Here is an 11,933-nt window from a genome sequence, read left to right as displayed (position 1 = left end):
TTTGTTTTGTCTTGTTTTGTTTTGTTGAGACAGGGTTTCTCTGTGTAGCCCTGGCTGTCCTGGAATTCACTCTGTAGATCAGGCTGGCCTTGAACTCAGATCCACTCTGCCTCTGCTTCCTAAGTGCTGGGATTAAAGGTGTGCACCACCACACCCAGCCTTTTCTTGTTTCTTAAGGTGGACTTTGAATGACTAATCTGAGATTTTTTTTTTAAAAAAATCTACTATCAGCATTTAATGCTCTGAATTTTTAAATTTTCTATTTTTGATGAACCCACCAATTTTGATAATTGGTGTTTTCATTTTCATTTTGTCCATAATACCTCTTAATTCCTATGGTGGTTTTTTTCCTTTGTCTAACGGATGGCTTAAGAGTGATACTCATAGTATAAATATTCAGGACTATCTATTATTGATCTATTAATTTCTTTGGGGTCAAAAAACATGCTGTGACTTGTTTCAGGGTCTTTAAATATGTTTGTGTGAGCATAGGCTCTGTGAGGACATGTAAATTCTGCTCCCTGTGTTGTCTGGGTGCTTCATTTATTGCTGTGACAAGATACCTACAAGAGCAGCCTAGGGAAGGAAGGATTTGCTTGGCTCAGTTCTCTGGAGCATAGTCCTCATGACAGGGAAGCCCTGGCAATAGGAACAGGAAGCAGCTGGTCACAGTGCATCTGCATTCAGGAAGCAGGGTCATGAACGCTGGAGCTTAGCTACTTTTTTCTTTTTATGCAGTTGGGGATCCCACACTATAGAATGCTGCCACTCACATAGGTGGGCGGATCCTTCAACCTCAATCAACCCAGCCTAGAAACTCTGTCAAATTGATACTCAAGATCAACTATCTTTAAATATCCACTGAAAGCATTCCTCAAGATGCTTTGAACATCAAGACACAGCTACAAGCTAAGGATGCACGCCTAATCATATTTCATGCAAATCCCAACAATGAACCAAGATAGCTCGTTTATCTAAGTATAATGTGAGCAGTATAAAAATTCTAGAAGAAAAATTTATGAACACAGAGCGAGCCAACATTTCTCAGCTCGCACTGTAAAGGTACAAAACGCAGTGAAAATATCACAGGAGACGGCATTGAAATGGAAAACTTTTGCTCGCAGAAGAGTATGTTAAGGAAATGAAAAGACAAGCTACAGTCTGCAAGAAAAGACATTGCCGCATAGCTGTTTCCTCACAGTTGGGTCTAACTGGCTGGCTGGAAGCAAAGGAGCTGTGATACCCACAGAGATCAGGCCAATTAACACACCTACAGGGGGAAGAGGGGACTCCCTCCTCAGGAGGCCCTACCTCTCCCCAGGTTCTATAAGAAATAAACAACCAGCTGGGATGGGACTCTAGTGGAATTAACATGAGAGAAGCAGTTAGCAGGTGTGCTCTCCAGTGTTGTAGGTTTGTAGGCAGGCACAACTTTTTTTTTAATTTTAGCTACTTTATTGGGTTCTTTTATTTATCATCCTTCAACACTTATTCCTCCCTAATCCCTTCCAACCCCACCCAACAATAGGTAGGAGAGAAAAAAAGTTAGAGGGGAAAGGGAGCATAGACCTCTGACTAGGGGTGTCCAGTTCCAGGGGGGCACGTCCAATCATTGTGGTCAGGATTTCACTAACCAGCAACCCAGCAACCCAGCAACCCAGCAACCCAGCAACCCAGCAACCCAGCAACCCAGCAACCCAGCAACCCAGCAACCCAGCAACCCAGCAACCCAGCAACCCAGCAACCCAGCAACCCACCAAGCCACCAACCCAGCAACCTACCAACCTAGCAACCCAGCAGTAGGAACCAGCAGGTGCAGAGACCAGCAGCTGTAGCCAAAGCAGCCACCCCCACAGGCCCTCTTGGGGTTCTCCCATTTATACCCTCTCCAGAGCCTCCCAAAATTAAGCTATCTGCAGCTGGCAAAAATCAAACCCCTCCAAGAGCACAGGACAATCATCATTAGCATCTGTGAATGAAACAGCCCCATATCTCATACCTGGGATTAAAACAAAAACATATTCAAATAGCATAACTGTGTTTTTAAAGAAGCCAAAACCCTCACGATATAGGTGTTTCCAGGTTCTTAATGGAACCTCTGCCTTTGAGTCATCCATGCTTCTGTAAGTGACCCCAGTAAACTCAGTGCCTCATCAGCAGGCTGAACTTTCTTTGGTTTATCTGTACAGTGGGCTCATAGACATTTCTTTAGGTGTCCCTAGGAAAAAGTGCTCAGTATATTTATAAATCACATAGCTGATAAGACACTTGTGTCCCAAATAGGTGTAGTGTTAGATCTGTGTGGCAGAATCTATAAAGTCAAACCATGTGACAGATCTCATGGGGGAGGTTAATTCAGGGAGGGAAGAAGGGATACAGAGGCTTCCTCAGAGGCGACAGTAGGAGTGTGTCACCTCAGTAGCTAGTGGTGATGTGTCCTGTTGTCTCTGGGCCCCTAGGGGGTAGCTGTGGAGATGCCTGATAGCTAACATTCCTCCCTTTTGTTTACTAGAAAGAGAAGGGACTAGAAGGGGAGTGGTGATGAGGCAGGGATAATGACATCACCCTCTTTAGGCTACTTACTGCTGCCTGAGGGCGTTGTCATTTCCAGGGTACAGTTGGTCCTCACCATCAAAGCTCGGTTAATTGGTCGATAGCCATTAAGCCTCAGGCTCTGTGACCAGTGGTTGGTAATTCTGTAAGAGTAACTGCTTAATCCTTTGGTTGGGAACGTTTTGTATTTGTTGTTGGAGAAATGCATAGAAGAAATTGATAAAGCAGGGTGCAAATAGTAAAGTGAGACTAGAAAAGAGAAGCAGTCAGGAAGGGCAGTAACCACTTCCATATGGGGCTTTCAAAGGCCCAGGGGTTGGAGACACCGAGCTGTTTCTTATGCTTCTAGAGGTCTGTTTGGAGTTGTTGGATTTTGTTTTTCATTATACTCAACTGGTTGACGCAGGAACAGCATTCTCTTGGAGAAAGAGGCAAAGACCACCTTCTTCTGCTGTAAGAAAGTCTAATCTCCTTTGGTTTTGAAGTACCATTGCTGGCTGGGAGTCCATCTGCCCCTGAAGAGTTCATGATTTGGGCCATCCTGGATAAACTGGGAAGAAAACTCATAATACAAGGTTAGGGAAGTGACCGGTCCTGCTGTCCTGGTGGTGACACCTCTGGTTATTCCTGTGACAGCCATGAGAGGCAAGATTTGAACTGGCCTTCTATTATGTGGGTGGCTATAGAATTCATGACTGGGATCAGTAGGGACTCCTCTCCATGTATCACCCCTAATTTGGGTAAGAGACACACCAGTGTGCAAACTCCTGACCAGCTGTCAGTTAGGTGATGGTAAACCTGAGAAAGAATGGAGGCGTTATAGACTGTAGGGCACTGGGGCAGAGATGAGGTATGGAGAGTGATGGTTTTGTGCTACAGTCTAGGGAACTTAGCCCAGATGCCTTTAAACAGTTTGCTCTGCCAAAGAGGGTGACATAGAAAAGGTAGGGAGTCGTGGCAACATCAGGGTCAGGGCAGTTGGTGAATGGCAAAGCAATTATTTGACAGGGCCACAGGAGAAACTAGCTGTAAGTGGCAGTTTTGAGCTAGTCCCACAAGGCACACCCAGCCAGTAATTTCTGAAGCAGTCAGGTTGGGTGACCTTAAGGACCTGATAGGCTAAGGTCAGAGTCTGAAGCAGGAGATGAATGGCAGGTTTGTATTATTTAGGAGAGGGGATGTCAAAGATGCAGTGACCTTGGGGGAGTGTTTAATTACCTCTTCTACTTCCCCTATCCCCAGGGGCTGGGTAATTGGGCCATATTTTCTCTGGATATTAATCATGCTTATCAGGAGCCCGGGGTTGTAGTGGCAGTAGAGTTTCCCACCTGGGATTCCATGGGTCTAGGATATAGAAGAAGAGGGTCTTGTATTGTAGATAGAGGAGGTAATTTTTCCTTATGATCAGCAAATGGTGTTGGCAAGACCAGAATGGGCAGCCTCCATATTCTTTATAGTAACTTTCTGCCTGGTCAAGGAGGAAACAAACAAGTTATTCTGAAGTGGGGCATAAAGAATTTGAGGTGAAATACATGATTCCAATGAGGGAGTCCCTCAGTTTGGCAGAAGGGGGTCACAAGAATCACCTTGAAGGGGCCCTGTTATTTAGGGGGGGGAAAGTGGGGGGATGATAGTCCAGAGGACAGAGAAGGACCTGATCTCCAGTATTAATAGGGAGTGGATAGTATGTGGCCGTGGTGGACAATGAACAGTAAAGTTCCAGAGGAAGGAGCAGGGATGACAGAGTAAGGGAGTGAGAAGGGAAGGCAGAGGGAAGATGGAAAGAAGTCACTAGGGGAGAGTCTGTAGCCTGAAAAGGGCCAGTGGCAGGAGCTTTACCCTATCAAGGTGAAGTTTCTGTGATAACTTGACAAGGGTGTTTTTAAAGGGTGTTTTTAGTCTGTTCTAGCTTTCCCGAGGACTGGGGGTGGGACAGGATATGAGAATCCTGAGAGATGTTGAAGGCCTTAGAAAGGTTTGGGAAACAGAAAAGTAATTCAGGACCATTGTCTGACTAGAGGGAGGCAGGGGTTCTGAATGGACGGATGGTCTCACCAAGGAGGAGATCAGACACTGAGCCCTTTTGTTGGTAGTAGGGAGTGCCTCCACCCATCCTGAGAAGGTGTCTACCAAGACCAGGAGGTCCCTGACACATTTGACTGTGGGCAAGTGGGTAAAGCCAAGTCGCCAATCTATCCTGGGAGGGAGCCTCTAGCCTGGTGGGTAGGAAAGGGAGGGCTATGATATGTGGACAGATTTTACAAGAGGCAGTAAAAGACTTTAAGAAACTCAAGTCCTCAGGGTAGGTTGTAGTTGTGAGATAAGGGTTGGCCGCGAGGATGAAAGAACTGGACAGAATTTGATGAGTGTTCGGGGGTGACAAGTGGGCATGTGGGTTGTAGTGTGAGAATGTGCTATGATGAGTGGGACAGGTCTGGGCCCCCAATGGCCTCAGTTCTAGCTGCCTCATCAGACTGGTTATTTCCCTTAGAGATGATGAAATTATCGGTTTGGCAGGATTGGCAGTGGACAATTCCAGTAGCTGTGGGGAGATGGGAAGCTTTAGGCATGGCCATTAATTGGCCTTCTTTGGTTATTGATCCTCCTTTTGGCATAAATAATCCATACTCTTTCCAGATGGCAGCCTGGAACTGGAAGCTATGGAAGGCATATTTAGGGTCTGGGTAGATGTTTAGGGATCATCCCTGCACCATTAGAAGGCTCGGTGAGAGCTACTAGTTCAGCCTGTTAATTAGTGGTGTGGGCGGGGAGCATCTGTGCCTCAACTTCAGCATCTGATACTATGGAGTAGACAGCTCTTTGGGCTTTTTCATGTATAAAGGAGCTGCTGTCTGTGTACCAGGTATAGATGGCCTGAGGCAATGTGCCTATCTGTATGTGTGGGGGTGGGGCAGTAGTTCTTCTAAGGTTTCAGTGCGAGAATGAGATGGGAAGTGGTCAGCCCCACAGACCCAATCAGGTGTGCTGAGTTGGTTTGGTATATTTCATTTGCATGTGCTCTAGCCTGCTCCCAAACTCGCCTGAGCTCCTCAGGGAGTATGTTGTTAGTGAGAAATATATATATATATATATATATATATATATATATGATATATACATACATATGTGTTATATATCACATATGTGTATATAAATACATAAGTATGTATGTATATATGTACACATATGTATGTATATATGTACACACATGTATGTATATATATGTGTGATATATATGCCTACATATGTGTGATATATATATGTACACATATGTGTACATATATATATATAATTTTTAGTCCCCAACACACATACACATCCCAATATATATAAAATATATATAATGACATATATATGTATACATATATAGTGGAAGGTGAGATTATAGGATTGGGTAATATATTAAAATTATTTAATGAAAGTAGAAGAGTTAGAGGTATAGGATCCCACTCTTCATCTGTTTGAGAAAGTTCATTTAATGAAAAGGTCACATGCACACCAACCAGGCTGTTCACCCCAGCAACCTCATGCAGAATTAGGTTGGGTGGGAGGAAAGGAGTAGATTTAACCACAGAGCAAGAACGTGTGTGTGTGTGTGTGTGTGTGTGTGTGTGTGTGTGTGTGTGTGTGTGTGTGTGTGTGTTGGGGACTAAAGTTGTTCATAGATGCCAGTATGGGATGGTTCAATTGGCCTGTAACTAGAGAGGGAAGAGAGGAAGCTGAAGAAGCCAGAGGAGGTGAGAGAGCTGTCAGTTGGGGACAGCTAAGGAGGAGGCTCATTAGCAGGATGGAGGATAGTGGAGTTTCATCTGGTTGAGATCTCATAGCTGAAAGGATCTGAGCGGGGAACAGGAAGAACAGAGAGGAAGTTTGGAGTGAAGATGAGAGAAAGCCTGAACTTAGAGAACCTGCAGCCATTAATCGGATCGCAAGGTCCTGTATAATAATGAGATCAAAAGTATCATTAAGTAGCCACTTAGATTCATTATCCAAGAGTTATAGAGGCCTGCAAAGGAGTATGGGTTTAGAAGCCTTTAAATCTGACTCTAGGTGTAGCGTCTGAGCTTCTCCCAGAGGCATCCCAATGGGGAGCTTAGAGCTAAGACTAAGACAAAGTCCCCATTGGTAAGAAGAGTCACAGGCTTGAGCCCAAGGTGTTCAAAGGACACAGGTAAGACTAGAAGTAGTCAGTACAAGTTGGCTAGCCAAATCATCATGAGGCTGGGCAGTGATCGGGGCAAGGTGTCCTACTACTGGGATTTATGAGAAAAAGAAATTGCGTTGATAGGGTGAAGCCTCTCTTAAGGAAAAGTTCCGTGGTGAGGATCATCAAGAAGGGCTGGTTCTACCTGTAAAGACTGTGACAAGGGTTGCCTCTGCTCCCAAGGACACCAGAGGGGTGCCAGATACTCAACAGTCACTTCCTCAGATCCCGGGAAGGGGAACCCACCAATCAGTAGGTGTTGGACGCAGAAATCCAGCAATAGATCAGGTAGCAGGAAAGTTAACCTGGAGCACGCAGACCGAGAATAGGGTCCCAGCCTGTGTGACCTTTTCCCACGGAGGGAAGAGAGCACAAGCACCCGGAGATCCTATCTGAGTCTCAGCACCAAATATTAGATCCACGTGTCAAAATCTATAAAGTCACATCATGCAACAGATCTCATGGGAGGTTTATTCAGGAAGGGAAGAGGGGATACACAGGGAGACTGCCTGTGGGTGGAGTTGGAGTTTGGGAATAAAGAGGAAGGGGAAGGAGAAATAGGGCCCTTTATCAGGGGATGGAGCGCATGCGTAGGAGGAATACGCCTTGCAAAGGTCAATAATGAGAAAACAACCCCAACCAAATAAATGGGCAAATCATTGGAACGGAGATTTTGCTGAAGTCCAGAGGTGGCCTTGGTAACAAGAATGGCTGCCCAGCAACACCATTATTGGCTTGTTTGTTTGTTTTAGAGAAATAAGAAATTTGAGAGTCTGACAGATACATACTTTAAGGCTTGTGCATTGCTCTTAGACCTAAGAGGTGAGAGTTGGTATATCTTCTTGGAAGACTGAACCTTTCTACCCGCATTTTAAAATTTTACTGATAAATTCACCTTAAAATCTTCTTTAGTTCTTAACACCACTCCCCCAGCGCTTTTGGTTTAGGATAAACATTAACTATTGTTTTCACTAGCTTTACTGCAAACCACTTTCTCTGTATTAGGAACTTCTTCATCAATGTGTATTAACATTTCTAAAACCACGTGAGAAAAAGCAGTAAATTTCCCCACAATTTTTACTGGTTATGGTGATTCAGACCGTAGGACAAACAGCTGAGGTGCATTATTTTACATACCACAGCAGACTTGGCATCCAGGCTCTCCCAGCATCCCTCAGCCCCTACCTGTTACCCTGCTCTCTGCCTTGAACTTTCCAGCCAGGGGTTTGGACTTCCCCTCCCTCAGAAGCTCTTCCCTACATAGTGCAGACATTTTGGTCTCCCCATTCTTCTCTCTCTGTGTCTGTGCTCTTTCTCCTTTCAGTCTCTTCTGTGCCCCTCCTGTGACTTCCCTGGCCTCATTCCTTGGGACCAGTGAACCTGTCTGACAGCTGCTACCCAATAAACCTGCCTTTACATAGTTTCACCTGGATTGAGTTGACTCATTTCACTGGCGGAGACTAATTTACCTTATGCTAATTGTAGTGCTATTGTAGTAACATTTTCACATGTAAATCACCCACATTGGTGATGTTCAGCCCCATTTCCTTCTCTCCTCCCTCCTACCTTTGACCCCTCCTTTCCTAACAGGTACCCCTTCGACCTCCACATCATTTTTGTTTTAACCTAGATCTTACACATATCAGAAAACAGGGTTTTGTATTTCTGACTTATTTTCCATGGGAGTTGCCATTTCCATTCGTTCTCCTAGAAATGATCAGATTATATTCTGCATGGCAGAATAGGATTTCACTGTATGTGCTTTCCAATCTTTCCATATGTATTCATGTGTTGATTGGCACTTGTAATGATCCTGTAACCTGGCTCTGGTGAGTAGTGCTATGTGGGGGGCAGGACTCTCTACTATAGAGTCACACACACAGACTCCATGCTTTTCTCATCTGTTGGGATGACTTGCTTGCTTTGCATATTTATACTATCGTTTGACTCTCTTTCCCATCTCTTATGCCTTTCCCGTTTGCTTTTGTGTGGTTCTCTCTTATTAATAAATTATATGGTTTCCTCATTCTGTTTTTTTTTAACCTTATAGTACTCTTTGGAAGCTGTATTTCCAATTTCCTTTTTAGTGGTTATCCTTAAAAGTCTAATCCTCATAGTTAGTATAAAGTAATCAGTATATGTATCCCCCTCCTGTCCAGTGCATGAGCCTTAGAATATGCTGCAGTATGTTTCTCAGCCTAGCAGCTATGGCTGCTCAGGGGTTTCTCTTTCTCTTCCTAGTGCTTTTAACTGTGTTATTTCTCAGATTGCTTAGATGCCTTCATATTCATTACTTTGTTTTGTAGCATCTTAAATATAATCCTTTAGGTTTTCCTTTAATGAGGAATTATAGCCCATAAACTTCTTTCTCCTTTGTGTTGAAATGATTTTGCTTCAGTAATATTCTTTGTGTAGACAACGACAATAAACGCTTTAAATAAGTAATGATTAAGAGTACACAAAGTAATATATCTGTACATACCTTTAAAAATTAAATTAATCTTTGAAGCTATCTGAAAGCAAGGTGCAAGCATCCTGGCATATCTTTCTTAACTGTTTTTGTGGGCATCTCTTAAAAGCAGGAGGATGCCATAAACTGAAGAGTCACAGTATGCAGAGGCCATACATACACAGTTCTAATAGTCCAGTATCAGTCTATATTTATTTTTCCAAACTGTCTTCAAATACCTTGATAGTTCATGTCTCCCCTGACTTTATTCCTCCTTGACAAGGCTTCCATTACTTGGCTAATAAATTTACTTACACTCACTTACCTTACACTGGTGCGCCCTTTCTATTATATGTTGGCTTTCTATATGGGTCTGGGTTTGTCTGGCTTCCTCCTGATTTCAAGTCTTACCTTTGAAAGATACTGTTGGTAGTTATGAAATTCTAGGTAGAAGCTAGACATGGTGGCACATGCCTGAAGTCTAAGGGCTTGAGCGGTAGAGGCAAGAGGATGAAGTTCAAGGCCAGACTGATATCCCTGTCTCAAGAGATTAACAGCCACATCTGGCCTTTGTTTCCCACCAATGCATAGAGAGATATAATAGCTATGCTTTTCTTTTTGCTTCTGTGTAGCTGGTAGGGTTATGGGTATGTCCATGCTTGTCTTTGCTTTTAACAATTCTCTTGATCTCAGAAGTTGCTGCCAGGCACTCGAAAGCTAGCACCTTGTCTCAGAGATCTGGAGCCCCACGCTCGCAGAGCCGTCACCATGCCTCTGGCTAGAGATCTATTACTCCCTTCCTTGGAAGAGGAAAAGAAAAAACATAAGAAGAAACGGCTGATTCAGAGCCCAAATTCTTACTTCATGGGTGTGAAATGTCCAGGTTGCTACAAGATTACTACAGTTTCCAGCCATGCTCAGACAGTGGTCCTTTGTGTGGGCTGCTCAGCTGTTTTGTGCCAGCTCCCAGGAGGAAAAGCCAGGTTCACAGAAGGCGGTTCATTTAGAAGAAACCAACACGAAACATCTATACAAGTTCCTGAATTTGTGTTTTTCACAGAAAGCCTTATCAACTTCGGTTACTCTACCAAGGCAATGCATTATTCTTTGATTTTATAAAATACAACAACGAAAAAAAAAGATTCTCTTATTAAGAATTCCTAGTTGGGATCAGGTGTGCTGGAACATGCACAGAGAAGTAGATAGTTGTGAGTTCAAAGCTAGCCTGGCCTGCACAAGAGAGTTCCAGGCCAGCCGGGACAACATAGTAAGATCTGTTTTAAAAACAATGAAGAGAAAAAAGGCCCAATAGCTCTTCCAAAGGACCTAAATTTGGTTCGCTGCACTAACTCTGGGAAACCCACAATGCCCTCTTACACAGCCTCTTGTGGCTTCCACAGGTACCAGTATATACACGATACACTTCCATAAGACACACGTACAGAAAATAAATATTTGGTTTTTTTAAGAAAAACTCTGTCTGATTTTACTGTCTTTCCTCCTGAGTACTTTAGCTGACTCATATGCCTTGCCCAGCTAGGCCATGCCTAGGTGTACCATGCCCAGATGTGCTGTGTTCAGGTGTACCATGCTGCTTAGATTTCTTGTGGGTTGCAGTTAAATCGTCTCCTCCCTCCAAAACATTGATATTGTGGTACAAGAGTGTCAGCGACAAGTGGTTCAGTCACATCCACGGAACTCCTGAGGCTCTCATATCTCAGCTTGGTCACACCCAAGTCATTCAATTACTGCTTCTCCTTGGTTTCCTTCTGCTTCTTCTCAATGTTAGCTGGGCTTTTGTTTGATTCTCTAACTCGGTCTTTCATGGCCTAAAATCCTATATTTTCTGTCAGCCAAGAAGCATGCTAAAATTCTTTAAAGATCCAAATTCTCTTTCTATTTTCAGAGGTTCCACCTCCTGACTCTAGTATGCTTGTTAATTGTAGTAAATAAAACCCATTGATCTGAGCCAGAACCCTGGAAACTGCATGGGGAAAGGCAGAGCTCATTCCCAAAAGTTGTTCTCTGACCTCCATATGTGTGCTATTGGATGCCTGTGCCCACACATATATACACCAGGAAATAAACATGAAAATATCATTTAAAGACCGTGTGTCAGACCCAGGCTCAGGAAGTGTTTGCCCCTGGAATGCTTAGAGGAAGAGTAACTGCCGGCCTGCCTCAGCCTGGACTCCTTTCCCCAAGTCCCCTTTCTAGCTTGGAGTTTCTTTCTTTCTTAACTTTTTCTTTCCTTTAAAAGCATGGAAGTGGGTTGGATCAATGGCTCGGTGTTTGAGAATGTTTGTTCCATTCTCAGCACCCACATGATGACTCACAACCCTCTCTAACTCCAACTCCAGGGGATCCCATGCCCTCAGAAAAGAGTAGATTTCCCAGGGATATTAACCAAATAACCAAAACAATCTACAATGAGACCAGGTACATACCATCACATCCTTCCAGTAGGAAGAAAAGTAGGCAAAAAAAATATCAGGGACAGCCCCTGCTCCTACTCTTAGGATTCCCATAAGAACACCGAGATACTCAGACAACATCTGCAGAGATTTAGATCAGACCCCTACAAACCCCTGATCTCTGCAAACCTCCAAGTCCCAGCCAGTTGATTCTGTGGGCCACGTTCTAGTGTTCTCCTGGAATCTAGGAGAATAATCCTAGCAAAGACTCCTCGTAATTGGGGACAGTGATCCTGAACCAGCTATCTTCTGT

The 11,933-nt window shown here is 43.9% G+C and overlaps 1 protein-coding gene across 1 annotated transcript; it reads left to right on the top strand.

Moving 5' to 3' along the window:
• Positions 1–9,974: 9,974 nt before the first annotated feature.
• Positions 9,975–10,325, top strand: LOC116893244 (40S ribosomal protein S27-like). The gene has a single exon (XM_032895111.1). The coding sequence runs from the start codon at positions 9,975–9,977 to the stop codon at positions 10,323–10,325; it is 351 nt and encodes a 116-aa protein (XP_032751002.1).
• The last annotated feature ends 1,608 nt before the right edge of the window (positions 10,326–11,933 follow it).

The sequence above is a fragment of the Rattus rattus genome, chromosome 2, assembly GCF_011064425.1.
Source record: "Rattus rattus isolate New Zealand chromosome 2, Rrattus_CSIRO_v1, whole genome shotgun sequence".
In the NCBI taxonomy this organism is placed as follows: Eukaryota; Metazoa; Chordata; class Mammalia; order Rodentia; family Muridae; genus Rattus; species Rattus rattus.
The sequence above is the reverse complement of the archived record's forward strand: the minus strand, read 5'-3'. Positions and strand labels throughout refer to the sequence as shown.

Excerpts from the sequence above, each read along its gene's own strand:
- LOC116893244 (XM_032895111.1), top strand. The coding sequence starts at position 9,975 with ATGCCTCTGGCTAGAGATCTATTACTCCCTTCCTTGGAAGAGGAAAAG.